At 36.8% G+C, this 18,008-nt stretch overlaps 1 protein-coding gene across 1 annotated transcript in view; it reads left to right on the forward strand.

The window, feature by feature from the left end:
• Positions 1 to 18,008, forward strand: part of NDUFS1 (NADH:ubiquinone oxidoreductase core subunit S1) — a 33,698-nt gene that overhangs the window by 9,389 nt on the left and 6,301 nt on the right. Inside the window, exons 9-16 of the mRNA XM_022567504.2 lie at positions 1,805 to 1,939; positions 2,616 to 2,730; positions 3,645 to 3,790; positions 4,151 to 4,279; positions 8,015 to 8,144; positions 11,144 to 11,304; positions 15,783 to 15,937; positions 17,516 to 17,691. Coding sequence (XP_022423212.1) covers positions 1,805 to 1,939; positions 2,616 to 2,730; positions 3,645 to 3,790; positions 4,151 to 4,279; positions 8,015 to 8,144; positions 11,144 to 11,304; positions 15,783 to 15,937; positions 17,516 to 17,691 — 1,147 coding nt within the window. The remainder of the gene's footprint in view (positions 1 to 1,804; positions 1,940 to 2,615; positions 2,731 to 3,644; positions 3,791 to 4,150; positions 4,280 to 8,014; positions 8,145 to 11,143; positions 11,305 to 15,782; positions 15,938 to 17,515; positions 17,692 to 18,008) is intronic.

The raw sequence follows: 18,008 nt of genomic DNA on the forward strand, positions 1-18,008 counted from the left end.
AGTTGTTCTGTGGCATGTGGGATCTTCCTGGACCAGAGCTCAAACCAGTGTCCCTTACATTGGCAGGTGGATTCTTAACCACTGCACCACCAGGGAAGTCTTACAAATCTAAAATAAACATATTTATAACTTTTCTTATATATCTCTGATTCTTCTGATTAAATTACGAAATGAAATAGATCGTTGCAATAAATTTGTATACTTTTAAGGTTCTAGAAATATATCATCAAATTGCCTTCTGATTTTAAACTCCTACCAGAGTACCAGAGTATATGGGAGTATCTTAAAATTCCAGGCTTTAAAAAAAAAAAAAAAAAAAAATTCCAGACTTTAAACCATGTATTTGTGTATACAAAAGGTTTAGGGAGCTGGGGGCAGGGAGGAGACAGTACATAATTGAAATGTCTAAATAGAGAGTGTTTTCTCCTCTCCATAATACATACAAATGCTACACTTAATGTTGTGTCACAGGTCTTTGAGACACTATTCATTTTTTGTAAAACTTTTTTTTCTTTATTCTTCAGATTGGATGAATTCTGTTGATCTGTTGTCAAGTTCATTCATTCATTCTTTTGTCATCTCAAATCTGCTGTTCAACCCCTATAGTGATTTGTTTTATTACAGTTATACTTTACAACTCCAGAATTTCTATTTCGTTCTTTTTTGTAATTTCTGTATCCTTACTGGGAATCTTTGTTGATTCAATGTTTCATACTTCCCTTTAATCTTTAAACATGATTTTCCTTATTTCTTCGAACATATTTTAATGTTCTTGTTTTTATTTTTAAGCAAGGCTTCTTAGGAGTTGCTCCTGCGTCTGTATAGCTTAGTAGTCAGATAATGACTGTGCTTAAATTCTTTGAGCCAGTAAAGCTTTCATCCTCTGCCATTGGATCTGTGTGTGGATAGAAGAGCATATTCATATTCAGAGATAAGGCTGTTTTCAAGTCTACCCAGCTTGTACTTTACACCAGGTCTTTTGGGTCTCTCTATTGTCCAGGAGAGTATGAATAGCCTGGGGCTCTCTCTGGTCTCAGCTGCACATATGTGCAGCCTCCACTAGGAATGCTTGCCCTGACTGTGACTACAGCCTCAGGCTAGTACTCTTGACTTTCCTCGGCTCAATGACCTCCAAGATACCACTTCCACAGACAACTTTTGCCATTTCTTCAAGACGAGTGAGCCTTGTCTGTAGGAAAGAAAGAAGCTCCTGTCTTCATAGCTTGTCCCATCTTGGCAGAACCTCCAGTTCAAGGTGGTAGGAAAGGGGATAAGAATAGTCCCAAGCCAGAACACCACTGATTTCCACTGTTCTTTCTTGAAGTTCAGGAGTTTTTCCCACACATGAAAGCTTTTCATGATATTGTGTGCTTTTGTTAGCTCTCCAAAGAGCTGAATTGGTTGCTTTTGTCAGTTTTTGTCTAGCTTTATTTTTGGTTTTGGGGGGAGGATTTGTCAAGCTCCTTAATCAGCCATACCCCAAAATCTTGCCCCTCTTATTATTTATTTTGATACTCTAATTGTCCATATTTCGCTATTTGCAGCTGTTCCAGTTGGTTTCTGTTTTAGATAACAGTTTTAAAGGCTTCACTTTTGCATTACGGTCTGTTCAAATATGAGGGTATATTTATTTTATTTATCTATTTTTATTTATTTAATTTTTTAAATCACAGTTCCTCTGAGTTCCTTTAGTTTTAGAAATTCAGAAAGGAAATTTGTAAAATTTTTTGTTTTTCGTAAACCCAGTAACAGAAACTTTTTATTTTCAAAATCAACTAGTAAATATATGTGTTTATTTTCTTAGAAAGACAGAATCCATTGATGTAATGGATGCAGTTGGAAGTAATATTGTGGTCAGCACAAGAACTGGAGAGGTAATGAGGATTTTGCCAAGGATACATGAGGACATCAATGAAGAGTGGATCTCTGATAAAACCAGGTATGTGCTATATTGTTTCCTTTAACTTTTGGACTTGATTTAAAGGAAATTTTATAATAATTTTAATATTAAGGAACAGTCTTTTATATTTGCAAATTAATGTATATAGACTATTGAAATCTGGACTGTTTATATAGAGAATTAGACAAAACTGACTTTAATAGTCCTAGGTATATCACTGGCTTTCATATTAACTGGCTTTCATGTTGAGAAATATGTTTTTTCCTCCCAGATAGAGAAATTGAAGTAAATTAAGATACTTTATCTATTTCAGTTTGCCTCTGTTTCATTGGAGAATAGAAGCTAAATATAAGTTAGATTTGCACAATATAATTTTGATGAAATATCTAAAGATACTCAAGTTTTATAAATGGTTTGGCTTTTTCAGCTACCAGATTTCTTTTGTATTGTAATTTTAAGATTATTCAGGTAGCTGAAAATAAATTATAAGAACTCAAACATTTTAGGTGGTATTTTAGTTTTAGATGATGTTTGTAGAATATTTATTAGTTCATCTCCAAAGAAACCTGGAATAATTATTTTATCCAAGTGTTTGTTCTGTTTGACCTTTAACCAGTACTGTATTTTAATAACATTTCTTTTAGATTTTAAACTTGAAAATTATAGTTGCCTTTTTTAACAAGATTCCACAAATGGTATAATTTCTGTTATCTAGATTTGCCTATGATGGGCTAAAACGTCAAAGACTTACCGAGCCGATGGTCAGAAATGAAAAGGGGCTTTTAACATACACCACCTGGGAGGACGCACTCTCTCGTGTAGCTGGAATGGTAAAAAATTGAAGTATAGAATAACTATATTTGTGATTTCCAAGGCACATCTTTCTAATGAAGAGGGGATATGTTTCTCTTCACTTCTTTCATCTTGCCAAGATTATCTTCCATTTAACAAACATTTATTGAGGAAAAAAGAAAACATGTATTGAGAACTGTACAACATGTCATGCTAGATGTAGGGATATAAAGACCACTAGCACATAGTTCTTAACCTCCCACAGTCTTTTAGGAAAAGATGCATAATTAAGCAATTATCATATGCTGCTTTGGGTAGTTGTGCAGAAAATGATATATGAGAGAGCACATTGGAGGGATGCCTAACCAGGTATCGTGTCACATAGGTAAGGTGACTCCTTAGGCAAAGTCTAAGCATGAATACAAGCTTGCCAGAGCAAAAACGGGGAATGGCCTTCTGGTCAGAGAAAAGCAACATACATAAAGGGCTTGAAGGAATGACAGATCCTTCAGATGAAGTTGTATTTAAATATAATTCCACAGTCTTCATCTTCCAGACCTCATTTTGAGACCCTTTGTTCCTAATTTAAAAACAAACAGGAACTTCCCTGGCTGTCCAGTGGTTAAGACTCCACACCTCCACTGCAGGGAGCACAGGTTCGATCCCTGGTTAGGGAATCAGATCCCACATGCCACACAGCACGACCATAAATAAATAAATACATGCATACATACATACATCTTTATTCCAGGCTGATGTTATTAACCTTGGCCCCACATATGCTTCTGCTTCTCACTTTCAGATTAATAATTAATGTGAGAACGTTTTAGTTAGAAGTTTGTTCCTTTTATTGTACTTGAAAATGACATTATTGTTTTGTTTTCTGAACATTTCATTGTGATCCTTTGCTGAATGAAGGTTTCTTGGTGATAGCCTTTCCATCCATTTTTAGTTGCAGAGTTTTCAAGGCAACGATGTGGCAGCAATCGCAGGTGGCTTGGTGGATGCTGAAGCCCTAGTATCTCTCAAAGATTTACTTAATAGAGTGGACTCTGACACCCTATGCACTGAAGAGGTCTTCCCTACCACAGGAGCTGGGTGAGAAGTTTGAAGCTAGAATCTAGGCTTTCTTTTTTTTTTCTTTCTTTTTTTTTTTTTCTGGTTACAAGTTGTGTTTAAACCAACACATCTATGGCATCAGTGACTTTTATGTGACAGCTTGGATACTCCAACATACCAACCAGCTTATTATCACATATAGACCAAAGTCAGACCAGGAGCTATTAGAGAATCCAGTTATTAATAAGTATCTGAACCTTTGATGTAATTTAAGAATGCTTCATAGATTCTTTTTTTGTCTGGGAGTGCCATGGGTTTGATGACAGGAGAGTATTTCATGGATTGTCAGTGTGTATTAGTTTTAAAGTAAAACTTGCATTTTATATTTCGTGTTTCTAGCACAGATCTACGTTCCAATTATCTTCTTAATACTACAATTGCCGGTGTGGAAGAGACAGATGTTGTCCTCCTGGTTGGTACAAATCCACGTTTTGAGGCACCACTATTTAATGCTAGAATTCGAAAGAGGTTAGTAATAATATTCAGGGTTTTAAAAACATTTATATGATAATTTGTTTTATATATGAAAAAATGACTATTTTAGCTGATTCCAAATAGTGTTAGTGGGAATGAGACTCCAAAAGATAATTGGAGGGCAGTTTCTAACAGCTCCATTCCCCGCTTCTCCCCCTGCTGATCTTTTTATCTTTTTAGTTTGAAATAATTCAGGATACTTGAAATGTTCTTTGTATACCCATTTTTGTGTAATGTTCACCCGATTAGTCAATGTTCATGTTTCATATATTTTTTTATTCTCTCTCCATGTATATATTTGTTTGAATATAACCATCTGAAAGTAGGTTGTAGACATAATGCTCTTTTTATCCCACACTGAGTACTTCTGTGTGGATTTCCTAAGAACAAGGGATATTCTCCATTTGAGAATTTGATTATTTAATCAAGAATTTACTATTGATACAGTATTCTTATCTAATCTATAGTTTGTGTTCAGATATCACTGATTCTTCCATAATTTCTTTTATAAATTTTTTTTTTCCTGCCCAGGATCCAGTCTGGAGTTACACATTGCAGTTAGTGTCATGACTCTTCAGTCTCCTTTTTTGACATATTTTTTGAAGAGTACAGGCCAGTTATTTTGTAGAATGACTCTCCATCTTTTTATATCTTAGAGACTTAATAGATCGACCATATAATTGATTGTCTAAACTGGGACACTGTTGAGAGTAGAAAGGGGAGTTGTTAATTACTCCAGGATGACAGGTTAAAACCACCACTGTCTCTGACAAACCAGAGTTACATGGTCACCACATTTATAACTATTTTTGGAGGAGCTGGATCCATACTTCCTTGTCATAGAGAATAAATATGAATGATGTAGTTTGTTTTTTATGAAATTTATTTAAATGGCCTTAATGGATAATTAGGAGGTAACTGACTCTGCTGTGTAAGTATGACAAAATAAAAACTACAGATCATTTATGCTAAAATTAAAGTCTTTGTTTATAGCTAGCTTAGAGTTAGCATTCTAACACAGCAAATTAATTCATTGAATTTCTTTGGTGTGTACGGGCTTACCTCATTTTGTTGCACTTTGCTGTATTGTACTTGCAGATATGGTGTTTTTTGCAAATTTAAAGTTTATGGCAGCCCTCATTCAAGTAAGTCTTTTGGTGCCATTTTCCAACAGCATCGGCTCACTTTGTGTCTCTGTCATATTTTGATAATTTTCAAAATATTTCAAACTTTTTCAGTATTATTACATTTTATCATGGTGATCAGTGGTCTTTGATGTTAGTGTTGTAATTGTTTTGGGACACCACAAACCATACCCATATAATATGGTGAATTTAATAAATGTTGGTGTGTTTTAATAACCTACAATGGCTTCCAAGTGTCAAAGTGAAAGAAAGAGTTGCACATCTTTTACTTTAAATCAAAAGCTAGAAATGATTAAACTTACTGAAGAAGGCTTGTTGAAAGCCGAGACAGGCCAAAAGATAGACCGCTTGTGCCAGTTAGTCAAGTTGTGAATGCAAAGGAAAAGTTCTTGAGGGAAATTAAAAGTACTACTCCAATGAGCACATGAATGATAAGAAAGCAAAATAGCCTTATTGCTGATAATGGATAAAGTTTGCGTGGTCTGGATAGAAGATCAAACCAGCCATGACATTCCCTTAAGCCAAACCTAATCCAGAGCAAGGCCCTAACTCTCTTCAATTCTGAAGGCTGAAAGAGGTGAGGAAGCTGCAGAAGAAGAGTTGAAGCTAGCAGAGGTTGTTTCATGAGATTTATGGAAAGAAGCTGTCTCCATAACGTAAAAGTGCAAGGTGAAGCAGCAAGTGCTGATGTAGAAGCTGCAGCAAGTTATCCAGGAGATCTAGCTACGATAATTAATGAAGTTGGCTACACTAAACCACAGATTTTTCAGTGTAGACGAAACAGCCTTATATTGGAAAAAGATGCCATTGCTGGAGAAGGACTTTCATAGCTAGAGAAGAAAAGTCAGTGCTTGGCTTCAGAGCTTCAAAGGACAGACTGTGTTAGGGGCTAATGCACCTGGTGACCTGAAGTTGAAGCCAGTGCTCAACTTAACCATTCCAAAAATCCTAGGGCCCTTAAGAATTTTGCTAAATCTATTCTGCCTGTACTCAGTAAATGGAGCAGCAAAGCCTGGATAATAGCACATCTGTTTGCAACATGGGTTACTCAATATTTTAAGCCCATTGTTGAGACCTACTACTCAGAAAAAAAGATTCCTTTCAAAATATTACTGCTAATTGATAATTGCACCTGATCACCCAAAAGCTCTGATGGAGATATACAATGAGATTAATGTTGTTTTGTGCCTGCTAACACAACGTCCATTCTGCAGCTCATGGATCAAGGAGTAAGATTTTTGGGTCTTATTACTGAGAAATACATTCATAAGGCTGTAGCTGCCATAGCTAGTGATTCTACTGATGGAAAGTAAATTGAAAACCTGGAAAGGATTCACCATTCTAGATGCCATTAAGAACATTCTTGAGGGCTTCCCCGGTGGCGCAGCGGTTGAGAGTCCACCTGCCGATGCAGGGGATGCGGGTTCGTGCCAGGGTCTGGGAAGATCCCACATGCCGCCTAGTGGCTGGGCCCATGAGCCATGGCGGCTGAGCCTGCGCGTCTGGAGCCTGTGGTCCACAGTGGGAGAGGCCACAACAGTGAGAGGCCCGCATACCGCAAAAAAAAAGAACATTTTTGAGTCATTGGAAGAGGTCAAGATATCAGTGTTAAAAAGGAGTTTGGAAGAAGTTGATTCCAAACCTCCTGGATTACTTTGAGGGGCTCAGGACTTCAGCTGAGGAAGTAACTGCAGATGTGGAAATAGAGAACTAGAATTAGAAGTAGAGTCTGAGGATGTGACTGCATTGCTGCAATCTCATGATAAAACTTTAATGGATGAAGAGTTGCTTCTTATGGATGAGCAAAAAAAGTTGTTTCTTGATATAGGATCTATTCCTGGTGAATTCTGTGAAGAAATTGTTGAAATGACAACAGTGGATTTAGAATATTACATAAATTTAAGTTGATAAAGCAGCAGCCAGATTTGAAAGGATTGACTCCCAATTGTGAAAGAATTTCTACCGTGGGTAAAATGCCATCAAACAGCACTGCACGCTACAGAGAAATTGTTCATGAAAGGAAGAGATCATCGGTGCGGCACACTTCATTACTGTCTTATTCTAAGAAACTGCCACAGCTAGCCCAGCCTTCAGCAACCACCACCCTGATCAAAGTCAGCAGCCATCAGCACGAGGCAAGATTCTCCACCAGCAAAAAGATTTCCATTCACTCAAGGTTCATACGATGTTTAGCATGTTTTTAGCAATAAAGTATTTTTTAATTAAGGTGTGTATATTGTTTTTCTGACATAATGATTTTGTACACTTAATAGACTGCAGTGTAGTGTAAATATAACTTTTATATGCACCAGGAAACCAAAAGATTTGTGTGACTTGCTTTATTGTGATACTTTATTTTGTGGTCTGGGAAGGAACCAGCAATATCTCCAAGGTATGCCTGTATTTTTTACAACACTTTATTTTTGAAAGGTACGCAATAATATCTGTTAAAGTTAAATGTTCTGGGAGGGCTTTAGTGCTTTTAACATTTTCTAATTTAAATAGATGTAGCACATAGCATTGAAGAGACCAGTAACTGCTAACTTAGTGATTTAGCTCTAAAAACTCTGTTGTTTTCTTTCAGTTGGCTCCACAATGACTTAAAAGTGGCCCTTATAGGCAGCCCTGTTGATCTCACTTACAGCTACGACCATCTGGGAGATTCTCCCAAAATTCTTCAAGACATTGCTTCGGGCAGCCATCCTTTCAGCCAGGTGCTCTTGAGTTATATGTATCTACTCTTTTTGATTTTTAAGTATTATTTTTAAAATTTATTATTTTTGGAATAATATGTGATTGCTGTTAAAAACTACGTATATATAGCAACATAGAAAATAATATATAAGAAAGTAAACATTATCCAAAATCCCACTACCCCAAACAAGCATTGATGAAACATCATACAGTCATTTCTCTATTCATATATAGAGCAAGATGGATGGATAGGTAAACAAAAATCATACTGTACATTTTTATTTATCAGAGTTTAATTTTACTCGAAGTTATCATTAAAAAATGAAGTAAAACTGAAAGAATTAAACTTTAAACTTCAGTGAAATCTTTCTTTACAGCAAGGGTTATTATTCCTAAAGAAATTTCACCAGTTTTTGTTTGTTTTTTATTTATTTATTTTTTTTGTCCACACCACGCGGCATGTGGGATCTTACTTCCCGGACCAGGGATCGAACCCATGCCCCTTGCAGTGGAAGTGTGGGGTCTTAGCCACTGGACCACCAGGGAAGTCCCTCACCAGTTTTTTTTACATGACTTTTTCATTACTAAGTTCTTTATTTACATTCATTTAATTGCCATCTGGAGTTTAGAGCTTTTGGGTTTGTTTTTGTTTGTTTGTTTTTGTTTTCAAGAGGAGATGTAAGTGCACCATTCCTTGAGTTCTTTCTTGCTTGAGAATGTTTATTTTATTCCTGAAGAGAGCCTTGACAGGATATAAAGATCTAGGGTTATACTTTTTTTTCCCTCTGAACTTTATAGATACTGCCTTTTGTAACTGTGGAGAAGAAGCCCAGTGTCAGCCATAGTCTCTTCCAATCCTGTCCTATTTTTTGTTGTTGTTGTCTAGATACTTTCTTATTGATACTTCATGCTTGATTTTTTATCTTTGAAATTTAGTAACTTCACTAGAATGTGTCTTACAGATGGTGGTTCTCTACCATTTTTTTTTTAATGGGACATGCATCTTTCAGTCTGAAGATTCAAGATTCTCTTTGTTTTAGGAGTAGTGTGTGTGTGTGTGTGTGTGTGTGTGTGATGTGTGGGATGGTGATTGTTAAAAAAATGTAAAAGGTTTCTGTTTCTCACATAACAGTGGTTCTGAAGGTAAGCAGTTGGACAGATGGTGCAGTTGTCCAAGGATGTCATCAAGGCAGGAGCCTACCTTCCTGCTTTGCTATCCTCAGTGCATTTACTCACTCACGTGTGTTTGTGTGTGAGCCTCTCCTCATGGTTCCAGGATGGTTGCTTTACTGACAGCTTCAGGTGTAGGCAAGAAGAAAGTCAAGTGTGAGGGGACAAAGCAGCCAAACCCAACTTCTTTGTCTGTCGGTTTTGAATAACATCATTATTGTTACTGTGATCAAAAGTATTTTTTTTTCATGTATTGAGAAGAATCCTTCTCTTCTCTCTAGTTCACATCCCCATGCCCCAGAAGGTGATGAGTGTTCGTCAGAAAAGTTTTCTTCTCTAATATATTTAAATGTATTTTCTATTAATTAGTGCTTTTTGTTAAGAACTCTTAACAGTGCAGATATTGGATCTCCTCTTCTATCTTTTCTGTCATTTTTTCTTTATTTTTTGTTCTTTTTCAGTTTATTTTATATAATTTCATATAAACTGTCTTTCTTGTCCCAGTATTTATAGTCATGTTTAATTCTGTTTTTTATTGTTTCTGGAATGATTTTCATTTCTGCTTTGTTTCTCTTCTAGTTCTTTCTTGAATTCTCTGATGAAAACCTTCCATAATACTCTCTATTATGTATCTTCTCTGAGCTCTTTTTTTAAGTGAGGAATTGTTTTTCATTTTCTTTGAGGCTATTGAAAACTTTCTTATTTTTTTGAGGCTACTGAAAGCTCTTCACATTTCCTTGGGAAATTCCTCTTGTGAATGTCCTCCTTTTTGTAGTATCTAGGCATAATTCTCATGCTGATTCATTAATTGGGTCCAGCTATTTATTGAAGAATGACACAGAAGATGGGCAGGAGAGTGAACTGTTATAGTCTACAGCTTTACTTCTAATTTTTCCATCCTCCACTGTATGTACAGTTTCTTTTGCACTTGGGATGCATTTCCTCTCAGTTTTTGGTATTCAAGTAGTTACTGTGGTTTAAAGCAAAGCCCTTAACTTTAAGGTATTCTGCATTGTGATGTAGTGATCATTGCTTTCCCTACCTTCTCCTCCCTGTCTGGGGCATTTAGAGAGTAGATGGACTATAGTAGACATGGTACTTCAGCATGGTTTCTCCTGTTACAAAGTATCACCTGAACCTCTGTATGGACATTCCTCAATTTTTTCTGGGACCTATCCATAGTCATTCTGACCAAAGGATGTTTGGCTAGAGTTTTCATTCCCAATGATTCCTTTTTGAAAATCTGTTTTATTTGATACTAGTTTAGCTATTTCACAGTAGCATTGGCAAGAGATTTTTGAGTAAATCTGGTTGTATGTATATCCATATGTCGACTAGCAAATTAAGACATTCACATTAGAACTAAAACTTGGGACAGCATATTATAGATGCAAATTTGGTTAGATTTAGTTACTTCTAATGTTTGTTTATTTTATTTTATTTTTTAAAGCTAATTCTTTTTATTTCTTTTTTTTTTTTTTTTGCGGTACGCGGGCCTCTCACTGTCGTGGCCTCTCCCGTTGCTGCGGAGCACAGGCTCCGGATGCGCAGGCTCAGCGGCCATGGCTCACGGGCCCAGCCGCTCCGCGGCATGTGGGATCTTCCCGGACCAGGGCACAAACCCGTGTCCCCTGCATCGGCAGGCAGACTCTCAACCACTGCGCCACCAGGGAAGCCCTTTATTTTTTTTTTAATTAATTTTTATTGGAGTTTAGTTGCTTTACAATGTTATGTTAGTTTCTGCTGTACAGCAAAGTGAATCAGTTATACATACACATTTATTCCCTCTTTTTTAGATTTCCTTCCCACTTCTACTGTTTTTTTAAATGAAAGTTCTTTTTTCTTAAAGGTCCTAAAGGAAGCTAAAAAACCAATGGTGGTTTTAGGCAGTTCTGCACTCCAAAGAAATGATGGGGCAGCAATTCTTGCAGCTGTTTCCAACATTGCTCAAAAGATTCAGATGAGTAGTGGTGTTACTGGTGATTGGAAAGTTATGAATATCCTTCATAGGTAAGTTGAGTAGTTGTTTTTTTTTGTTTTTTTTTGTTTTTTTTGCAGTACGCGGGCCTCTCACTGTTGTGGCCTCTCCCGTTGTGGAGCACAGGCTCTGGATGCGTAGGCTCAACGGCCATGGCTCACGGGCCCAGCCGCTCCGCGGCATGTGGGATCTTCCCGGACCGGGGCACGAACCCGTGTCCCCTGCATGAGCAGGCGGACTCTCAACCACTGCGCCACCAGGGGAGCCCGAGTAGTTGTTTTATAATCTATAATTTTGTGTATATTTTGTGTACACTGTCACATTTAGATTTACAAACAACTTAATATTTAGCGACATTTAGTGACATTATCTCAGCAGCTGATGTGAAATAGAAACCTTTATTTTGTGTGAGAAAAAGCCAAGATAGTAAATAATATTAAAAATATCCAAATTGCAGTAAGTGCTAAAAAATCTTAAAAATCTGTATCATATTAATAAACTGTGGTTCAAAAATTGCAATAAGTCCTCTGACTTTTAAATGATAAAAATGTAAGCTGGGCTTCCCTGGTGGCGCAGTGGTTGAGAGTCTGCCTGCCAATGCAGGGGACGGGGGTTCGGGCCCCGGTCCGGGAAGATCCCACATGCCGCGAAGCGGCTAAGCCTGTGTGCTGCAACTGCTGAGCCTGTGCTCTGAAGCCTGCGAGCCGCGGCTGCTGGGCCCATGTGCCACAACTACTGAAGCCTGCACACCTGGAGCCTGTGCTCTGCAGCAGTGGGGGTGAGGGGGAAGAGGGGGCACCACAGTGGGAGGCCTGCACGCCACGGTGGGGAGTGGCCCCCGCTCGCCGCGGCTGGAGGGAGCCTGCCCGCAGTACCGGGGACCCAACGCAGCCAAAAATAAATAAATTTATTAAAAAAAAACAAATGTAAGCTAACGTGAGAATTCAAATAAAGTGAGGTTTTTCTCTGACAATATCAGTAGTGCAGATTTATTTAGAAAAGTTGGAAAGAGAAGAAAGAATACAAAAATGGAAGTTATCCATAGTTCACAATCTGTAGATAATTACTGTTGCAGTTTTTGTGTGCTTTGTTCTGGGTTTCTTTGTGTGTATATAAATATTTTTTTAGTTATATAGTTGAAGTCATACTGTGTATGCAATTTTGTGTCCTGATTTTGATTGGTTTTCATTACCAAACAAGAATTTCCTCATGGTTAGAAATTCTTTATAAACATAAACATTAATGGCTATATAATATGAATATATATAATTTTTTTAACCTTTCCTTCGTCTTAACATGTAATTCATTTTGCATTAGTGAATGAATTTCCCATAATCCTTTCTACCTTAAGTATTATTTTTCAAATCTTCAAATTTGTTTAAGGATTGAGGCTAAACACTTTTAAGTTTGCTAGGCAAACTTTTTTAAATTTAAAAGTGTTCAAATGCGTTCTTAAACATTAGTTTCAGTGTTGTATTTCCCCACTTATTGGTTTAATTTGGCATTGTAGTTCATCACGTAAACATTTTTTTTTTGACTTTTTTTTTTTTTTTTTTTTAATTTTTGGCTGTGTTGGGTCTTCGCTGCTGTGCCCCGGGCTTTCTCTAGTCGTGGCGAGTGGGGGCTACTCTTTTGTTGAGGTGTGCAGGCATCTCATTGTGGTGGCTTCTCTTGTTGCAGAGCATGGGCTCTAGGAGCGCGGGCTTCAGTAGTTGTGGCACGCGGGCTCAGTGGTTGTGGCTCGTGGGCTCTAGAGCACAGGCTCAGTAGTTGTGGCGCACAGGCTCAGCTGCTCTGAGGCATGTGGGATCCTCCTGGACCAGGGATTGAACCCATGTCCCCTGCATTGGCAGGCGGACTCCTAACCACTGTGCCACTAGGGAAGTCCCAAAAACTTTATATTTTTAAAATAGTTTATTTGCATTGACCACCTCTAGATCCTTTCTAGCCACAATTTTTAGCATTTTAGAATTTTTAGAATAGAAAAGAGACTAGATATTTTCTTATTTTTAATTCACTTTTGAATCCATGTCTTTATTAATTTTTTTTGTTTGTTTTTACTGAATGGGTACTTAACTTTTTAAGAAAAATTTCTGTGTCTAACAATGTCTTTCTGATTCCTTCTCACAGATGACCACTTGGCTAGATACAAAGATCACAAGTTGTTTCCTTTAATACTCAGTATTTTTTTCACCTTTCTTTCACATTTTAGAGAAGATCTCATCTAATCTGAGTTTTGTCTGTGATTATAACCTGATTTTATATATGTATGTGTTTTTGTCCACTTACTTTTTTGGATTCCTTATATTTGATGTTAAAATTTTCTACTAGAATATAACTGAGTGACATTCATTTGACATTACCTCTGCCTGGGAATATCATAGAACTCTCCATTTTCAAATTGAAATTTTTGATATGGTTTTTCCTTTTAAGTTCAGAAGAAGCCAGTTGGTTTACTTTTACATTGTTATTTGGTCTCATACAGAAGCTTCTATTTGTTATGCGTTGGTTGGCCATTCAGACTTTATCTCTTATCTTTTTTCTCCTAATTTTTCTCACTTTTTTTCTATGTTTAGGTAGAATTTCTTATACTCTGTCATTTGTGAGTTTTCATTATGGAGCGCACTGACATCTTTGTAATTTTTAATTGATTAACCTTGTTTTTTTATTTCATTTCATTCTTACCTAAGTTTTCCTTTTCATGAAAATTCAGTGTACTTTATTAGGACATACCCTTTAATGCTTGTTGAGAGCATGAAACAGATATTTTAAAACCTTTTCTTTCTTTCCTTTTTTTTTTTTTGGATATTTGTTTATCTGTTTATCTATCTATTTATTTATTTATTTATTTGGCTGTGCCGGGTCTTAGTTGCAGCACGCGGTATCTTCATTGTGGCATGCAGGGTCTTTTAGTTGCGGCATGCGGGGTCTTCTAGTTGTGGCACATGGGATCTTTAGTTGCAGCATGCGAACTCTTAGTTGCGGCATGTGGGATCTATTTCCCTGACCAACAGTCGAACCCAGGCCCACTGCATTGGGAGCTCGGAGTCTTAGCCACTAGACCACCAGGAAAGTCCCTTGTCTTTATTTCTTATAGTAAGTTTATTTCAGAGTAAAGCATATTTTCTAATTCTTGGAGAATCTTCTAATCCTTTTTTTGTTTACTGATCATTCTCACAGAGGCAAACTTAGGTTACTTAGTTTGTTTTCCAAGATGAGGTGGGCTCTGTCATAAGTTAGTGCGTGAGTCTCTGCTCAGATCTTTGAGAGACATCCAGGCTTAGAATGAGAGACATTAAAAAAAAATATTGTGTAGGTGGGGTGGCAGGGGGGAGCTAAGTTTTGAAATTGAACTTGGGAAGTGTGAGTTCTCTAACTTTGTTCATTTTTAAGATAAATTTGATTGGGAACTCGCTGGCAGTCCAGTGGTTGGGACTCCACACATTCACTGACATGGGCCCAGGTTCAGTCCCTGGTCAGGGAACTAGGATCCTGCCAGCCATGCAGAGTGACAAAAAAAAAAGATAGATTTTGTTATTTTTGGTCCTTTGCATTCCATGTGAATTTTAGGATCAACTTGTCAGTTTTTGCAAGGGATTCAGCTGTGATTTTTTGATAGGGATTGCATTAAATCTGTAGATCAATTTGGGAAGTATTGCCATCTTAACAATATTGTCTTCCGATCCATGAACATAGATGTCTTTCCATTTGTTATGGTCTTTAATTTCCTTTGGAGTTGTTTTGTAATTTTCATTATACAAATCTTGCACTTCTTTTGTTAAATTTTTCAAACTATTTTATTCTTTTGATGTCCCATTAGAGAGTTTGACAGAGCAGCAGCATCTGGTGGGAGTTCGTTTGACCTGCCCTCCTCCCTTACCAAATAACGTAAAACCCAACTAGCTTTATTCACAGTAGGTCCTCAGAATGGCTACTATCTCTTATAAGAAAATTAACAATAGCAAACTAGACCAAAGATTCCCAAATGTTCAAAGTATAGTTTGAAACCTTTTCTTTAAAAGATTATTATCTGCTTGTAATAGTAATATATGTTAATTGAAAAAATTCCATAAGAACATACAACAGTATACTAATTATAGATTTCTCTGAATTAGTTTTATGAGTGGTGTTTAAATTTTTCCCTTTTGGTTTTCAAAATCATCTAATTTTTCTCTAATGACTGTGCTTGACTTATCAAGTCTTACTGTATTGAATAAAAATCAACTTAAGACGATTGCAGTTGGCATAAAGTTTCCAGAATTAGTCCATTAAGTATTACTTCATGAAGAAACAGTGTCCTAAGCATCTTATTTACTTTTTTGCCATTCTTAAAACAGTAAAAGACGGCTGCTTCTGGTTTTGACATCTATTTCAAATGGGTAAAAATGATGAGGGAAGATCTTTGACAGCATTGAATAGAAAAGAGACTAGGTATCATTTCAAGAATCACATTTAAATGTTTATAATGAAAACACAAAACGTATGCTAAAAACTCGTGCTTGTTTTACAGGATTGCAAGCCAAGTAGCTGCTTTGGACCTTGGCTATAAACCTGGGGTGGAAGCAATTCGGAAGAACCCTCCCAAAGTGCTGTTTCTCCTGGGAGCAGATGGAGGTTGTATTACTCGACAGGATTTGCCAAAGGATTGTTTCATTATTTATCAAGGTTAGTAGCATCTGTGGCACTAGAAACAGAAGAGAATAGTACATTGTGTATATTAGGAACTGTATGGCAATATATTTAGTGGATTGAATATTTTCCATTTGAGAATTTCCCTACACACACACCAATTTTAAAAACATTTGTTAATATGTATTTTTATAGATATTTAAATGTTTTAGATTTTATATTTAAAAAAATACGTTTATAAAAAATAGGTTTATTAGTTACATAGTTGCTATTGCTATTAAGAATTATCACCTCATGGTTTTTTTGTTTTTGCGTTACGCGGGCCTCTCACTGTTGTGGCCTCTCCCGTTGCGGAGCACAGGCTCCGGACACGCAGGCTCAGTGGCCATGGCTCATGGGCCTAGCTGCTCTGCGGCATGTGGGATCTTCCTGGACCGGGGCACGAACCCGTGTCCCCTGCATTGGCAGGCGGACTGTCAACCACTGTGCCACCAGGGAAGCCCCACCTCATGTTTTTTAATAACAAATAATTAGAAGAAACCTAAATGCCCCCAGTAATAGTAATTTAAATTATGAAATATTATGTAACATTAAATTCAGTTTTTCACAGAATATTTAGTGTTATTATATAATCAAGGGGAAGCTTTTTTATATATATAAACAGTGTAAAAGTTATAAAAGCACGAGTCCTGTGTCAAAAGACACTTAAGGAATTATATTTAATAGCACTCCTTTGGTTTTTTGTGTTTGACTCATTTTCTTGAACTCTAACTCATTGCAAATGTAATCAAGCCTCTTTGGAATAAATGGAGTCGAGTATTCCTGGATATTTTATAGAGAAAAGTATTATATAACTTTTCACTTCATTTAACACAAACACCATACACTTATACTAGGCTTTTTATTGCCATGCCACATAAAAAGCATTATGTAATATTTCGTATCTTTAGTTTAATAAAGTTAAACTAAAATGCATAAACTAAAATCCTGTCCTAGTTCTATCCAGAGATAATCATTGATGATGGTCTAGATAAATGCACAGTTCATAGGTACTTCTATGCATATGCAAACATGTACATATGCAAACATGTACATTGGCTTTTCTTTCAATTAACTAAAGTTTCTTTTTTCTTCCAACACTTCTGTTAAACTTTTAATGAGTGATAGTCTTTCAGCATACTATTTTCTGTAATCTTCTGTTTATGCTCTTAATCACACTCCTGTATGTCATTCTCGTGACACTTTTTGTTCCACCACCATTTCAGTTTACTTTACCAAATTTCACTAACATACATCTGAGCGTTTCCACTTTGTAATGATCAAGAGAAATGATACACCTAGTTGCCCATAATATGTGTGTTTATGCTGTTATACGTATTTGTGTATTTGCAAAAATTAATCTGGGAAGACACATACCAAATGGGAAGGGAGTTTAACTGTGGGCAAAGTGGGCTTTAATTTTTATTCCAAATACTTCAATACTATATTGTTTTAATTTTTAAAACACTTATAATTATAAAAATGTAATTTTAAAAGGATATATACTGTGTTCATGTATAATACCTAATCAGCTTTGTGCTAAAATGTGGTTTGCCATTTTCCATCTTTTCACAGGACATCATGGTGATGTTGGAGCTCCTATAGCGGATGTTATTCTCCCCGGCGCTGCTTACACAGAGAAGTCTGCTACTTATGTCAATACTGAGGGCCGAGCTCAGCAGACTAAAGTAGCAGTGACACCTCCTGGCTTGGCAAGAGAAGACTGGAAAATTATAAGAGCCCTTTCTGAGGTATTTGTCCTTAGTGATGCTGCTAATGGAATGTTTGACATGTTAGCTTGTCAGAATGATTTTCAAAGTCAAGGAAGATGCACGTCTGAAATGCAGAGATGACTTGAATAATCTCTGTAGGAAAAACGTGTTCAGAAAATGGGGATTTGGGGAATTCCCTGGAGGTCCAGTGGTTAGGATGCCACACTTTCACTGCCAAGGGCGCGGGTTTGATCCCTGGTGGGGGAACTACGATCCCACAGGCCACGTGGCGTGGCCGAAAAAAAAAAACAACATGGGGATTTGAAATGGGTGTTTTTACTTTTGACTTGTCTTTT

This window comes from Delphinapterus leucas, chromosome 8, assembly GCF_059928025.1.
Source record: "Delphinapterus leucas isolate spDelLeu-1000000601 "Yukka" chromosome 8, BTC_Dleu_Yukka2, whole genome shotgun sequence".
Classification (NCBI taxonomy): domain Eukaryota; kingdom Metazoa; phylum Chordata; class Mammalia; order Artiodactyla; family Monodontidae; genus Delphinapterus; species Delphinapterus leucas.